Here is a 13,729-nt window from a genome sequence, read left to right on the forward strand (position 1 = left end):
TTACAGTGTGATAGAAATAACTATTGCATACTCTTCCATAAGACTGTGTGCATGCCTGCGCAATTTTTCCTTCTTCTATCCCTCTAATAACTTTTATAGCTCTAATACCCCTTTAAGACAACTGTAATAGAGCAAAACTGAACAATTTAAAAAAAAGCCTGTTAAACTATCATTAAGGGAATAAGTTAAACCTTCAAAATTGAGGAAATTCAAATTTAAAGCTGAAATGCACCATATGTTCTCCAGTGTGCACACATGAGATGTTCTTTCAAGTATTTTTTAAGCAGAATGCCATGATGGTGCAATACACCGGAGAGCACAGGATTCATACAGCATTGTCTTGGTTAACTTTAGTTTATTTAAAGCAACTATGAAGAATGTATTTGTATTCACAGAGACACCTGCCTTTTATTCCCATTAATAATAAAGAGCTATACAAGCCTAACAAGATTACAACACACCTCTAAATGTTAAAGACCTTTATTTTATAATAAGTTACATCCATATGTCCGTTTATGCATATTAAGTATGCTTTTTACTGCACTTGTTAGAGCAGATGATATATGACTTAGATACCTAGAGAATGGTAGTGAAAAGCTTTTGTTTTCAATTTAATGTGTGCAGAGGGAACATGCAGGAAACTCCAGAAGATACTGTTCATATTTCCCTCCCAAAAGTGCAGTTGATTTATTTTGCATTGTACGGTTTAAGCACAGTTCATTGATTTGCCAGGTAAATAAAAGAAGAAGAGTCCAGCCACTACCCTCGGGTTCAACATATCTGTCTTCTTTTGGTTTATCTAAATCTCCTCCTTCATAATCTTGCTCTTTCTTCCTTGCAGTAAAAAACATTTGAACAGGCAGATGTGGCAGAACATTTCAGACTGAGAAGCAGTATTTCAATTCTCAAATGAAAATAGTATTAGAAATGTCAAAACCTGAGAAATCAGGACCAGGATATACCTTACACATCTAAGGAGCAATAAAGGGACCCCTCATCCTGCAAAACATTTACTGATGCTAAGGATCTTTCTATCTTGCAAAGGCTTTCTCCAAAACTTTACTTGGTTTTCCCTTCCTCATTCTTAAATCTTTATTTCCATGTGAAGACCACTAGGCATATCAGTTTCCACAGGTTTTTTGCACTGGGCTAAGCAGCCTGTGGAGCTGAGGGCAGCCACTCCAGCGGTAACACCCACAGTGCTGCTGCCCCTGCTTTCCCTACTGCTTGTTGTCTGCACACCTGTGGTGCATACTTAGCTCTTTAAGAGCCAGGTAATGGTTCGTGTGAAGCTAAGAGAAGAAATCCAGGGCTGTTTTAAAGCTCGGGTCTGCCATGGACTTGTGAAAGGCTCTGCTGCTCCTGCCAGCACGGGTGGCTGGCTGGGTGCAAGCCCTGGGCCTGCTTTGCCCTCCATACCCAGTAACCTCTGCTCTTCCAGTAGAAAGCCATGAAGACTTTTATCCTTAGAGCTGGCGGACAAATACCATTTTGAAAGCACAATGGGTGGAGTTGGGCGGAGTTCAAAAACCAGAAATGCTATGGATGGAAAAAGACAGTAAAGCTTAAGATTCTACCATAATGAGAATACAAAAAAATTGCTTTAGATTATGTATTAAAGAAGAATTGTGGACTAAGTATGACCTGGGCAAGTATGAATGGCAAAAGGATAATACATAAAAACTGGAAAAGAAAGAAAGAACATTGCACAAAACTTTCAAATGCTACTGTTCAGACATGTTAGTCTCCTTGGTGACTGCTAGGAAAATAGTGATGGACCAGTAAAACTCAATACTTTGGCAACCTGTTCGATAAATTTTCAGCAGCTCATACAGCACATGTAGAGTGCTGGGGATCAGGACCATCAACATGAGCAACGACAAAAAAAATCCAAACTAAATCTACAATGTACATTGGATCCTCCATTATCGGGAATGCACTCCATTATACTCTGACTCTGGTTTTAGACTTTAAAGAAGCCAAGCACTCATTTACGAAACCACCCTTCTCCTGCCTTCCTGTTGTAGAGCAATTTATTTTTTTTGAAACTATGTGTTTCTTTCCGCTGCAGTGGCCTCACAGCACATTTATTTTCTTACGCTTGTAAGCTCTTTGGGACAGGGACTCTTTATGCTTGTCTGATGGAAGCTGTCAGCACTTAGAAATGAAAAGCAGTAATGTTAATAGTAATTTTCCATTCAGGTATAAAAGCAGACTTTGTTATCCCTCCTAGCAGCAGTCAGTGCGTGCAGCATGGATCCACAGCACCAGGCTGCTCATCAGACGCTTTAATCTCCCAGCCCTGGTGCACCATGACAAGGGGGAAGTACAAACTGGTGGCTCCAGAATTGAAACGTGCTAACTGTATTTCTAAAGCCATGTCTTGGCAAGTATTTGCCACATGGTCTAATGAGCTGCTGGAGTAAAAGTCCTGCATAGCTCAGAAATTTCCTGGGGTGTATTGGAAGAAAAAAGTGGTCCTCAGGCTTCTTGGCAAATCGCTGTGATCTGCTTTGGTTGGGGGCTGGATCACAGTTCCTACAAGGCTCTGAGCAGACTGTCCTGTCCTGCAGTTGCTCCTCAGTTTTCATGATGAATGTGTCTACACTGAGATCTGGTTAGCATTATTAAGCAAGTCCTGGTGGTAGATCATCCTTATGTTCAATGACGAGCCACTCTAAAATGAAATGTCAACCCAGTGAAATAAGTCATGATCAAGCTAAACTGTGCTAAAGTTTGTTCCATGAGCAAAGGAACCACAATCAAAAGCAAAAATAAAATGAATGAAAAAATCAGTTCTTACTCTCTAAATGCAAAACAGCTTGTGAGCTTCGCCCGTATTTTTCAAATGTGACTGCTCAAAATTAAGACCCCAATCTATAAAACAGGCACTGAATCTCCAGTAATCGGAGAGAGGAAAAGAAAAGGAAAAGGAGAAGAATATCACAGTACCTTTCGAAGTCAAGCTACCTGTGTATAGATGTAGGTCTAGACAGGAATTCAGGAGCCCACAGAGGGAAATGCTAGCCTGGGCTCTCCGTTGCTCTGAAGGCACCGCAGCCAAGGTGGCGCGAGCAAGACTGAAGGGGCAGCCATTTAAACATGCCTCTGCCAGAGAGCACGAGCGCAGGCTTCTGCAACAAACCTCCTCGGCATTCCGTCAATATGCCTTCGCATCTGCCAAAATACGAGCTGCCTGCACAAGCAGAGGGCCCTGCTGCACATATGGTTTTGACAGATTAAAATATGTGAATTTTTTTTGCATTTCTTTTTCCTAGATTTCCCACTCTTCTTGTCACGTGGAGGCTGATTCCAGATATTGAACCAATAATACTTGATGGATTTCAGCTCAGTCATAATTTGTTTCCTTTCCACTGTTCATCCTTTCTACAAGTAAATCCTGAGATCATAGCATGGTGCTTGTCATGAAGAAAAGTCACCTGCCCTGTGTAACACCTGAGGCATTAGTACTGCCCAATTTTAGGCCACTCTTTTCAGTATCTGGAGGGACATGACCATAAATCAATTCATGCAGCAAAAGAATGAGCTAGAAAGAGAGTAAAAAATTTCCCACTGCAGACAGCAAAGAAATCTAAACTTAGGTGACTGTAGAAAGAGTTCAAGTAAAAGAGTGAGGAGATTCTTGTGGCTGAACAGTAAATGAGTTGAGTCCCTCAAGAAAGAAAACAGTGACACAGAAGAGACCCATAAGCCATGCTTCAACAGACTGAAGCATTGGAGGTTCCATCTGAATTTGAGGAAAAACTTCTTTTACTTTAAGGGTGCCAGAGCCCTGGAACAGGCTGCCCAGAGAGGGTGTGGAATCTCCTTGTCTGGAGACATTCAGGACCAGCCCAACACGTTCCTGTGCGATCTGCTCTGGATGAACCTGCTTTAGCAGGTGGGTTGGACTAGATGATCTCCAGAGGTCTTTTCCAACCCCAACCATTCTGTGAAGCCAAAAGGAGTAAGAAAAGGAGCAGAGAATGCTAGAAATAATACAAATTTTATCACTGACTTCATGGGCTTTCCTTTCTCTGCTGTCCCCTAACCCTCACTTATTTGCACAGGGAGTAAAGTGGCATGACTCAACATAGATCTTTAAAGTAAAAGTGCTGACAGACTTTGGAGAAAGGACTTAACAGGATTTCATCTACGTCTCCTGTAGCTCTTACACAGGTGACTGGATTAAATATCTGCAATGCTCTATTTATTGATATTTATTTTTTTAGTTCTGATTTATTGATGTTCATTAATAAATAATTTCATTAATGAAGTTAATTATCTTGACAATGCTCAATTTAGAAAGAAAATAAATTCAACCTTGGTTTTGAAAAGTCTAAAATTTTTAACACAGTAAGTTATGACGCAGTGTATCTGGAGCTTTTTAAATTTCTTTTCTTTCCTTTCCTTCTTTTTCTCTTGATTAGCTCATTGCCAAATATTTGTTTGTTTTAAACTAAATCAAATTTCCTCCCTCCTCAGGCAAATTCAGGTTTATTTATACCAGCAAGGTATCGTAATTGAGAAGTAGCAAGATACACCCATGACAGAGGTCTACTTGAATCTCTAATTTGTGTTAGATCTACGCGAGAACAGGCTGTGTAAGTTACGATTGCTGGAAGGTAGTGCTCATCTCTAAGCAGATGGAAGCCAGATATTTTAAAACTAACTGCAACAATTGACTTAAATATAGCCCTGTCTGAAGCCAAGCAAAATTATTCTGTTGCCTTCGCTGAGTTGCAGATCAGCACAGCAGAGCGTGTTACAGCTCTAAATCTCGTGGTTTACAAAATATACGTTATCACCCACACTTTGTAGACAGGGCCCCTGAAGCAGAGAAAAGTGAAATTATATGATGAAGCTCACTAAGAACAACAGCAGCAGAGACAAGAATCAGAAACTAGAGGTGTCCATTACTCCCCAGAACTTCTTGTTGCCACAGACTACAGCAGCCTCTGCCAACCTCTGTGCACTCCCAGTTCTGTAGCTATTAGAAGAAATGCTACCAAGTGTGTGACAAATTACCTTTTACTACAAAGTCCACTAAAGCACTGGAAAAAAGATCTATTTCTTGTGGTGAGCCCTGGACAGACCACTAAGGGAAAATCTGGAAATGAAGGTGAGGTGTCCCAGCCTGCCGGTTCATGCAAGAGCCAGAGCACCGCCAGAACAGCAGTAATGGCGCAACTGAATGGAAAGAGCAAGACACAGAAATCCAAGCGGAAAATGTTAAGGCAAGCCACCAAAGGGGCTTAGCAACTACTAGGAGTCCAGATTTATAGCAGCTCCCAATTTAATTTATCAAAACCATCACACAGTTGCCAATGGGGAACTAAAAAGGGGCAAAAGCCACCTGTCCGTTTAATAGCCATTCTTCCATCCTACAGCTACAACAGCCAAGAGAGTTGCTCAGCCCCACATGGGTATTTCCTTCGCCTCAAGATATTTCAGTTCTTTCACACAGAACAATGATGAACAAATAATTAAATAATACATACCCACTATGAAAGGGCCAGCATAAAATGACATTTTTAAATTGCATCATGTCTTCAGACTATTTATTTTTCCAAAAATAACTTAAAAATTAAGCAAGTCATAGACAGAAAAAAAATTGAACTCATGCTTTTCGATTATAATTTTGAATTCTGTCATCTGCACCCTCTACACAGACAATTACAGCTACTATGAAAGTCCAGCAATCGGTACGTAAGCTGACTCCTTATACTCTTTATGTAAAAAACCAGATATATAGATAATAAACATTAATTAATGGTACTCTGGTAGGTGACATATAGTATAAAATGCAGGTTCACTGATACATCTGTGTAAGAAACAGACTGGTTCACTTTTAGTTGTCTGTTGTCAGGGATGAAACCGTTTTCTAGTAAGCCCTTTGTATCTGTTGACTGTGAAAAACATGGAGAATTGCCATTTAAAACCTGAAAAAAATAGTATTGTAATAACAAAACACAAATTGTTACGAAAACATGTATTTGCCTAAAATTCTAAATACTAAGAAATACACATAAGTAGACTTTTGTATTTTCTTTTTTCTTTTATAAAAAAGTAAGAAAATAAAGTCTGAGTTCTAGCTTTAGATATCTATGAAAAGAAACAGAAATCTATTTCAAAATAAAAGTTATCTTCACAGTGCTTACAATTGCTTTCTGCCTCTGTCTCTCCCTTTGTTTGGCCCTTTCAGATTCCCGTTTTTCATACTCTTTGCGGTATTCTTCCCTCTTCAGCCTTTCATGCTGATATTCCTCATAGCTGTCATATCTAGGAAACATAACTTAGTCATTAAATCAGGCACCTGCATTTGTGAATGTAAAATTAGTAATACAGTTTCTGCAAAGCTTCATTATCTCTTGAGAACCAGCTGAAAAGCCAACCAAACGCACACAAAATACTCTACCTGGGTCTGCGACTGCACGGTGATCTGGATCGCGATCTTGCATGTGAGGGAGAACTTCTGTGTGCTCGGTGTCTACAGTGGCTGGACTCATAATAGCAACAAGATCTGCAGGAAGAAACACATTCACTTCTGTCATTCAGTTTGAATCTACTGACACAATTTTCTATCTCTTCCCTGAACTTAAAATTTTTTCTAAGCTACCAGTGAGATTTCCCAGTGACAGTTCGCTATGTCCTAGTCAACTAAGGGGCCTCAGGTGATTTCTGCCACCCCCAACCCCTTCTGTAATGTTCCTTATTGAGGGTAACACAGAGCAGAGAGTCAGCCACTGTCAACTTCATCTGATAGGGAGTGCAGCTAGATTGGCAGTGGGCAGCTCACAGATAATGGGAAAGGTTAGTTGTGTACATCTCTCACCAATTGCTCTGCCGCTGACCTGACTGCCTCCACTCAGAAAGTGTAAACTTAGCAAATTTAAAGGATAATGGCAACAAGTGTTTCTGTAGAAACCCCGTAACCTTCAGAGTTAATCAGCTCAGGTGCAACAGAATGAGTTGCACTGGATTGAGTTATTTCTTGTCTTTTCTCTCTTTCCTTTAGGTTGTTTTATGGTTTTGCCTTTTTTCTTCTTATTAACTATGAAGATGATATATGAATTTGCTGTACTGTACCTTGAAGAGGATCTGCTACAGGGCGACCTTGATCTCGATCGGGAATATGGAGAACGGGAACAAGACCTGCGTTGAGGAAAGGACCTTGATCTAGAGACTGTCCTTTGGGATCTTTGAGAAAATAAGGATTTGGGTGGAGACACTGAATCTCTGCATGGAGAGTTAAAAGAAGAGCAAGAAGGCGATACATCAAATAATGAATAGGCTTGTGTCCCATCCCAAGGGTAGCATAGTTTATCACTTTCATCTTCACTGTCATCGAAGAGACCATCCATTGCTAGTCCTGAATTTATAAACATAGGTAGTTTGGAGAATTGTTCATTACTGTAATCACTGTCCCTTAGTTCTCTGGTCTTATCTGCTTCTTCATCAAAAACAGCTTGGCTGGGGTGACCAAAATGCTTATTCAGTTCAGCCCGAATTTCCTGGTCTTGGAGCTGTTTTCTGTTATTACCATGGGATCCCTGCTTACTTGTCTGTAAAGTCTCTTTCTTGAAATACTGGTCTTGTTCTAAAGCAGAACAAATCTGGCACTGCCACCCAGGTGAAGAATCCTTACATTCTAGTTGTCTGGAGTCCTGAAGTTCCTGGGATATTTTAATGTGTATTTCCGATTTTGAATTCACAGATTGACAGTAGTCATGGTCACCAAACAGCCGCAAACTGGGCCGTTTTGTCTTTCTCTCCTCATGTCCACTGGACAGTCCTGTAGTCTTGCTAAGCTGTACGTACAGCTCAGACTGTTCTGGACCCTTCTTGGTTGGGTTATTTCCTTGAGAACCAGAAGACTCACTATAGCGGGGCTTTTTGGAAGGTGGTACAACAGTCTTGCATGATGACTTCGGCTTAGGTGAAGTCCTAAAAGGATTATCCTGGTTGGCTTTATGAGGAGGGGTCGTAGGTGGAGTTAGGCCTGAGGGGAAAAAAAGAAGGAACAGAATATTTTTAAGCACACATACAATGTTTATAAAGGTGGCTCATGTGTTCCTTTAAAAGAGACACAAAGCAAGACTCATTCTATGTCACTTTAATTTAACACTGTTAATACTGGGAGCAAGAGTTTTTAGGGTACGAGACACCAAAGGTCTGGTAATAACAGCAACAGTACTAATGCACTGCCATTAATCTTCAGCATCAGTTCTGCCCCTCCCCTTCTTCCATGACATACACCTCTCTCTCTGTAGATTTTGACAGAAAAGATCAAGAGATAAAACTCAAAAGACTTTTTTGTTAAAAATCAGAAAAGTTTTTTGATCTAAAAATCAAAAGTCAAAAGAATGGCACCGTCAAAAACCTAAAGAAATTATCAGACAAAAACCTGAATAAAAGCAAGCCTGAGAAAAATAAATGAGTGCAACCAAAGGAGCCTCGGTAGGATGCAGAACTTGAATGCAAGGCAGTACAGCGACTCTACAACTCAAATGCAATGACTCTTCGTCTCCACAGTCCATTAACTTAGTAAACCATTGCTAATATATGTATAAATACATTCTTGCAAGCATAACTAATACATTTTGCCTGAAATGTGGTTCTGCAACTGAAAACCAAGTGAACAGGACAACTGCAACTGTAAATAACCATTGCATTTAGAACTAAGTATTAGTGAGAGTCATGAAGCAGGGAGTCAAAATGAAAAAGATAAGTATTCAAAGACTAAAAATATCAGTAACTACCAGGATTTTTCACATAACTTCAACAGATTATATCGCTATGGTGAGACAAAATTGCAAGAAGGACTAGTGCCCATTTGAGTAAAACCTAGAAATCAAAGTATTTTTTATAAGGGTAGAATATAACTCTCAATATTTTCTGTAGAAATCACGGAAGTTCTTCAGACTTTACAAAAGAGTAACACAGGACACCAGGAGACAGTAACAGCAAATTGCAGCCACTCTTCAGGAAGGTACTTAATATATTATGTCTGAAAAAGTTGCTTCCCTCCAATTGACCCTAATGTAATTTAGAAGTATATATGCTCAAAATTAAAACAAATTAGGCTGAGATTAGGGAGTTGTCCTAGATAATCCAGACCACCCTTAAGTGCTCCAGAGGCTGATGCTGCCCAAGATTTCATCTTCTAGCCCAAGCAATGAGGTTTCTATTAATTTCTTAGTGAGAATGAAAAAAGAAGGCAGAGACACTTACAGGAAATGTGTATTTCAAACATGGATACAGAATTTTGTTCTGTATTTTTACCCATGCAACAGCTCAGCGGATCAATGCAAATGGAACATGTTTTATAGTGTTTTGCTGTAAAGAAGGAAAAGTGTCCATCAATGCACAGTGCTCCCTAAGGAGCATAAATGCAGACTGGGAGTCCCATTGCATTAGCTGCAATGAATTTGTTCCGGGAAAAAAGACGACAGGAGTACCAAGGCATGAATACTTGATGTGAGGGAGAAGCTTGATTTTTGTCTGAACATTTGGAAAAAGTGGTTATGAGCTACCATGGATATGTAAAGACTTTGCCTAATGCCACCAAAGTCAGGGAATCGGAGGCAAAGGTAATGAATGACACCTAAAACTCCAGTTACCTCAAATTGGAATTTAATAGTGAAAAAGTTTAGTGCAAAGTCATCACTGTTAAACTGTTTCCTTTGAGTCCTCACCTTTTAATTCCTTCCTGAAAATTTACTTGAGATAGCAGTATGTTTTTCACACCTTGTCCACCTTCTCACTAGCAAATATTTTGACTATCAAATGAATTTTTGGTAAAATGAAGAGAACAGTCCTCTTCAAAATTCTGCAGTAATAATTTCCGGGTTAAAACTTCAGGCTCCGATTCAACAAAGATTTGAGTAAGCAAAGACTCTTTTATATAAAAAAAGCTGTGGGTTTCGTTACTGATTTTTTTGATGTAGTTTTAAAGAAAGAATGAAGCAGAGTAGTAATTCCAGCCCTCACTTCGTTACGACATACAACCACTCCATGTGGTTGCATATTGAAGAATTGAAGAATTTCAGGCAAAGAAGTGCCAGGGATAATCCAATATACAAAATAAAATATTGTTTCAATTTCCACTTCTTTAAAGCTTAACACAGAGCCCAGTGATTTCCAGAAGCCTAACAAGGAGTCCAACAATCTTTATAGGAGAGGGGGGAAAAAAAACAAAAAAACCCATCAAACCACCCAAACAAACGCAAAAACAAAACCAAAAAACAAACCAAAAAATCCCTTGCAAAAGTACAGGCTGAGCTAAATTTACTGGCACTTCACTTGCTGGCAAAACTGTGCTGGGGACAGTCTAAGAAAGGGCCTCCTCGTGGCATTTTGGCTTTTTTCCTGGTTTTCAGCAGAAACTGGATAAAAGTTGGAAACAGCAGAAACAGATAAAAGTTGGAAAACATTCATTTAACTTTTGAGCAAATATCCATCAGGGGATGGAGAAGGGAGTGAAGTTTTGAATCCATGTCACCACTGTGGATTCCACCTTCAGCGTGTCTCGTGACCAGTGTCCAAACCGTGAACTTTGAGAAAACCAGTTGGTTGCACGCTTGTTCATCTTCACACTAAACCCTGGTAATCGTCACCAAGGGCCACGATCCCACATCAACAGCGTTACAATATTCTATAACCGTGGGATTATTTCATACGTGCCGATTTCTCCACCAATGTGTACATTTTAGCGTTGACAGCACAAGGTATATTCTGAGCTCTCTCTTGAACTTAGCAGGTTTTGACAGATTTATGGAAGGACAGATGGCCATTACGGGCTGAAGGCTGACAAGAGGCAGTTCAGAGCATTGTTAACACACTTGCACAAACTCTCAGCAGTGCAGCGCTGTGCAGAATGTAATTCAGACTATAGCTTTTTTATTGCTGCCTATTTTCTTTTGTCAAAAGAGCCTGCTGTGCACAGCAACAAATGGCTGCCATTACCCAGAATGTAATGGGTGTCAGACAAATCACGTAACACAAACAATCAAGAGTATGTAGGTCATATTTCAACAGAGCACAACCTTAGCAATATTTATGATTACTGCATTGAAATGTGCTCTATAATAAACAAGTACCTCTACATCACTCACACTTATGTACTTCTGCACAGCAAATCTGTTAGAAGTGGTACATACTCTACAATCATTCCCCTTAAACAGTCTTTTTTCTTTTTAAAGTAAAAGGCAAGTATTTTTCCATTACATGCTATAAAGCCATTTTCTTTGTAGGGACTTTTCTTTAATTGAATGGCTTTGGTAAATGGTACGTTTGCACTTTGCCTGGCTGTGCCTGTATCCTACGAACTCGCTCGGCGATCTCGCTCACGAAAACAGCACTGCTGCCGAAGCAGCCCCGGCCTCCCTGCGTCTGTGCAACAAAGGTGTCTGCACGCGTGCCGACTCTGCCGCCTTGGCAGAACGGCTTCTTTCAAGGAAGTCTCTGGGAGAGCGAAACTACTTCTGCTACATTTCAAAGCTCCACTAAAAAAACCCTTAGTAACTAATTTAGCTCAGCTGGGCTGATAAATTAGGGGACTGCCTTTGCATAAAACATGGCATCTTGACTTTTAAGGACTGATTTGCAATGCTGTTTTACATAGACACCAATCCTTCTAAAACTCTGTTAGCATTTAAAAGTTTCATGACGTTTGTCGTGCTTTGAGGGGGCTGAGAATTAGTGTCTTCTGGGGAACACAGCCCTGGAACCTTTCTACATCTGCACAGGACTTTGGAGAGGCACTGAAAATTAATTCTTTTGTACCTTTTAAGTTTGAAAATGGATTGTCAAGGGAAACATTATTTAAGGCCACTTAAAACACTGAACACAAGATAACAGCTCAGATCAGTAAAAGAATCAGAAGAGCTTTTGTGTGGCACAAGACTGCAGAAACCAGGAAAATATAATAACATTAAACAGCCATCATATAATAAAAAACTACATGCTCGTCGAGTATTCAGTTTAATCCTGTTGTCAGGGCTGCAGAGAATAAACACAGATGCCTGAAAATATCAAATAATTTACTAGATTTCATTCCCTCTGGACAATTCTGCATCTCACATCTCATTCTATCAGAAATCATTCTAAGGTCAAACAAATTCTTAAACAATGGATTTTAAGTATTTGTTTTGAAAACTAAGAGGGAATACAGATCTAGAGGTGGACAAACAGCAGGGTACAAGTGTCCTCAAGAATGTTCATGAATTCTAAATCACTATTCAAGCTGATTGTGTTCATACAGCTTTCCTGTCTTTTTTTTTTTGAGAAATCAAATTTTGCACCCAAGAAAGACCAGTGAGGAGTTTTATGCTCAGGTAAATTACAGGGATTTGTTTGCAAATATGAGACTTTTCAACAAGTCACCTGTTGTAGATAAGAAGGTAGAAATAGCCTTCCAGTTACTGATTGAGACTTAAGCATGTAAACGCACTTTGTGCACTTACATGATGGTTTCAACTATTTAGGAGTGAAGGCTTAAAAAGACACCAAGAGAACAGAGAGAGCTGAATTTCAAACATTCAGGAGCCACACCATCCAACTTCTGGCATTTAGAAGTCCAGCAGAAAGTCTGAGACAATCACGGGGGAGACCTCAATCACTAAGAGACATACAGTCACTCCAGAGGGTGAGTAATCCTCCTGGGCCCTGTGCTTGCAGGTCCCCCTCAGCTTGACTAGTAACTAAGGGGAAAGATGTCAACGTCCCAAGCTCCTGGAAGACATCAGAGAGGTTCCAGCCCACAGCCCCTTAGCAAGGTGCTGCTAACAGAGCCAGCTGTGGAAACAAGCTGAGAAGGACCTCTTGCAAGCCTCTTACTCAGAATGAAACTTGTCTTTTACACAGAAATTTCATTCACTACATTATCACCACCTAGACTCCCTCCATATCATGATGTTCTGGTCCATCTTCCTCAGAATAGCACCAGAAATCAGCTGCAGCAGTTGGGATTTTAGATAGCAATGGACCTATTCCTCTACCAGAGGCCATTTATTTTAAGTGCATTCAAAGAATTCTTATGTGTGTCTTGAAAACGCTTAAAAACATACTTGTTCCTTCCAAGTTGAGAAATCAAAGTTTTGACAGTTTAGGGAGGACAAAGTTACATTCTAGACTACTAACAAATGCATTCTAAAGCAAGATAGAGCATCAATAAGAGAATAGTTTCAGTTTGACTTTAGATACATGAATCCAAATTGTGTGTGTGACGAAGATTGATGGCTCATGTGTGAAATGCTTTTATTTATTTATTTTTCTACTCTACAGTTAATTCATCAGTGAGGGAACCAATGTTGTTTTCAGCAGAGAGATCAAGGGAGCTGCTATTTATATTAAAATACTTTGTGCTTCGATAGTGCGAGCAGCACTGCTAATGGTCTTTTCAATTCAGCAGTGAGATCAAGGCAACTCCTATTTAAATTATAATAAATAGTGCTTGTACAGTGCAAGCTGCCCGATATAAGGACACTGAGCAATGCGGTTATCTGGATATAATTTGGAGTTGCCAGGGTCTTACTAAAGAACTCCAAGGTATTATTAATCACTACTGCCACTATTTTTCCTTTCTTTTTTTTTTTTGCTGTTTTTTTTTTTTTTTTCCACTGACGTGGGTCCCAGTTCTGCCATGATCTACTCACATACACTCTAAGTTCTTCAGTACTTGAGGTTGTTTCTGTTATGTACTTGTCTGCTTCCAGCACAGACTCAT

The 13,729-nt window shown here is 39.8% G+C and overlaps 1 protein-coding gene across 4 annotated transcripts in view; it reads right to left on the reverse strand.

Annotated features, from left to right (window-relative positions):
• PPARGC1A (PPARG coactivator 1 alpha) overlaps positions 1 to 13,729 on the reverse strand; it is a 365,116-nt gene that overhangs the window by 9,978 nt on the left and 341,409 nt on the right. For all 4 annotated transcript variants that reach the window (XM_065837861.2, XM_065837862.2, XM_065837863.2 and 1 more), the window contains 3 exons: positions 7,090 to 8,002; positions 6,419 to 6,523; positions 6,162 to 6,282 (listed from right to left, as the gene is read on the reverse strand). In XM_065837861.2, coding sequence (XP_065693933.1) covers positions 6,162 to 6,282; positions 6,419 to 6,523; positions 7,090 to 8,002 — 1,139 coding nt within the window. The remainder of the gene's footprint in view (positions 1 to 6,161; positions 6,283 to 6,418; positions 6,524 to 7,089; positions 8,003 to 13,729) is intronic.

Source organism: Patagioenas fasciata, chromosome 4 (genome assembly GCF_037038585.1).
Source record: "Patagioenas fasciata isolate bPatFas1 chromosome 4, bPatFas1.hap1, whole genome shotgun sequence".
Taxonomy (NCBI): Eukaryota; Metazoa; Chordata; class Aves; order Columbiformes; family Columbidae; genus Patagioenas; species Patagioenas fasciata.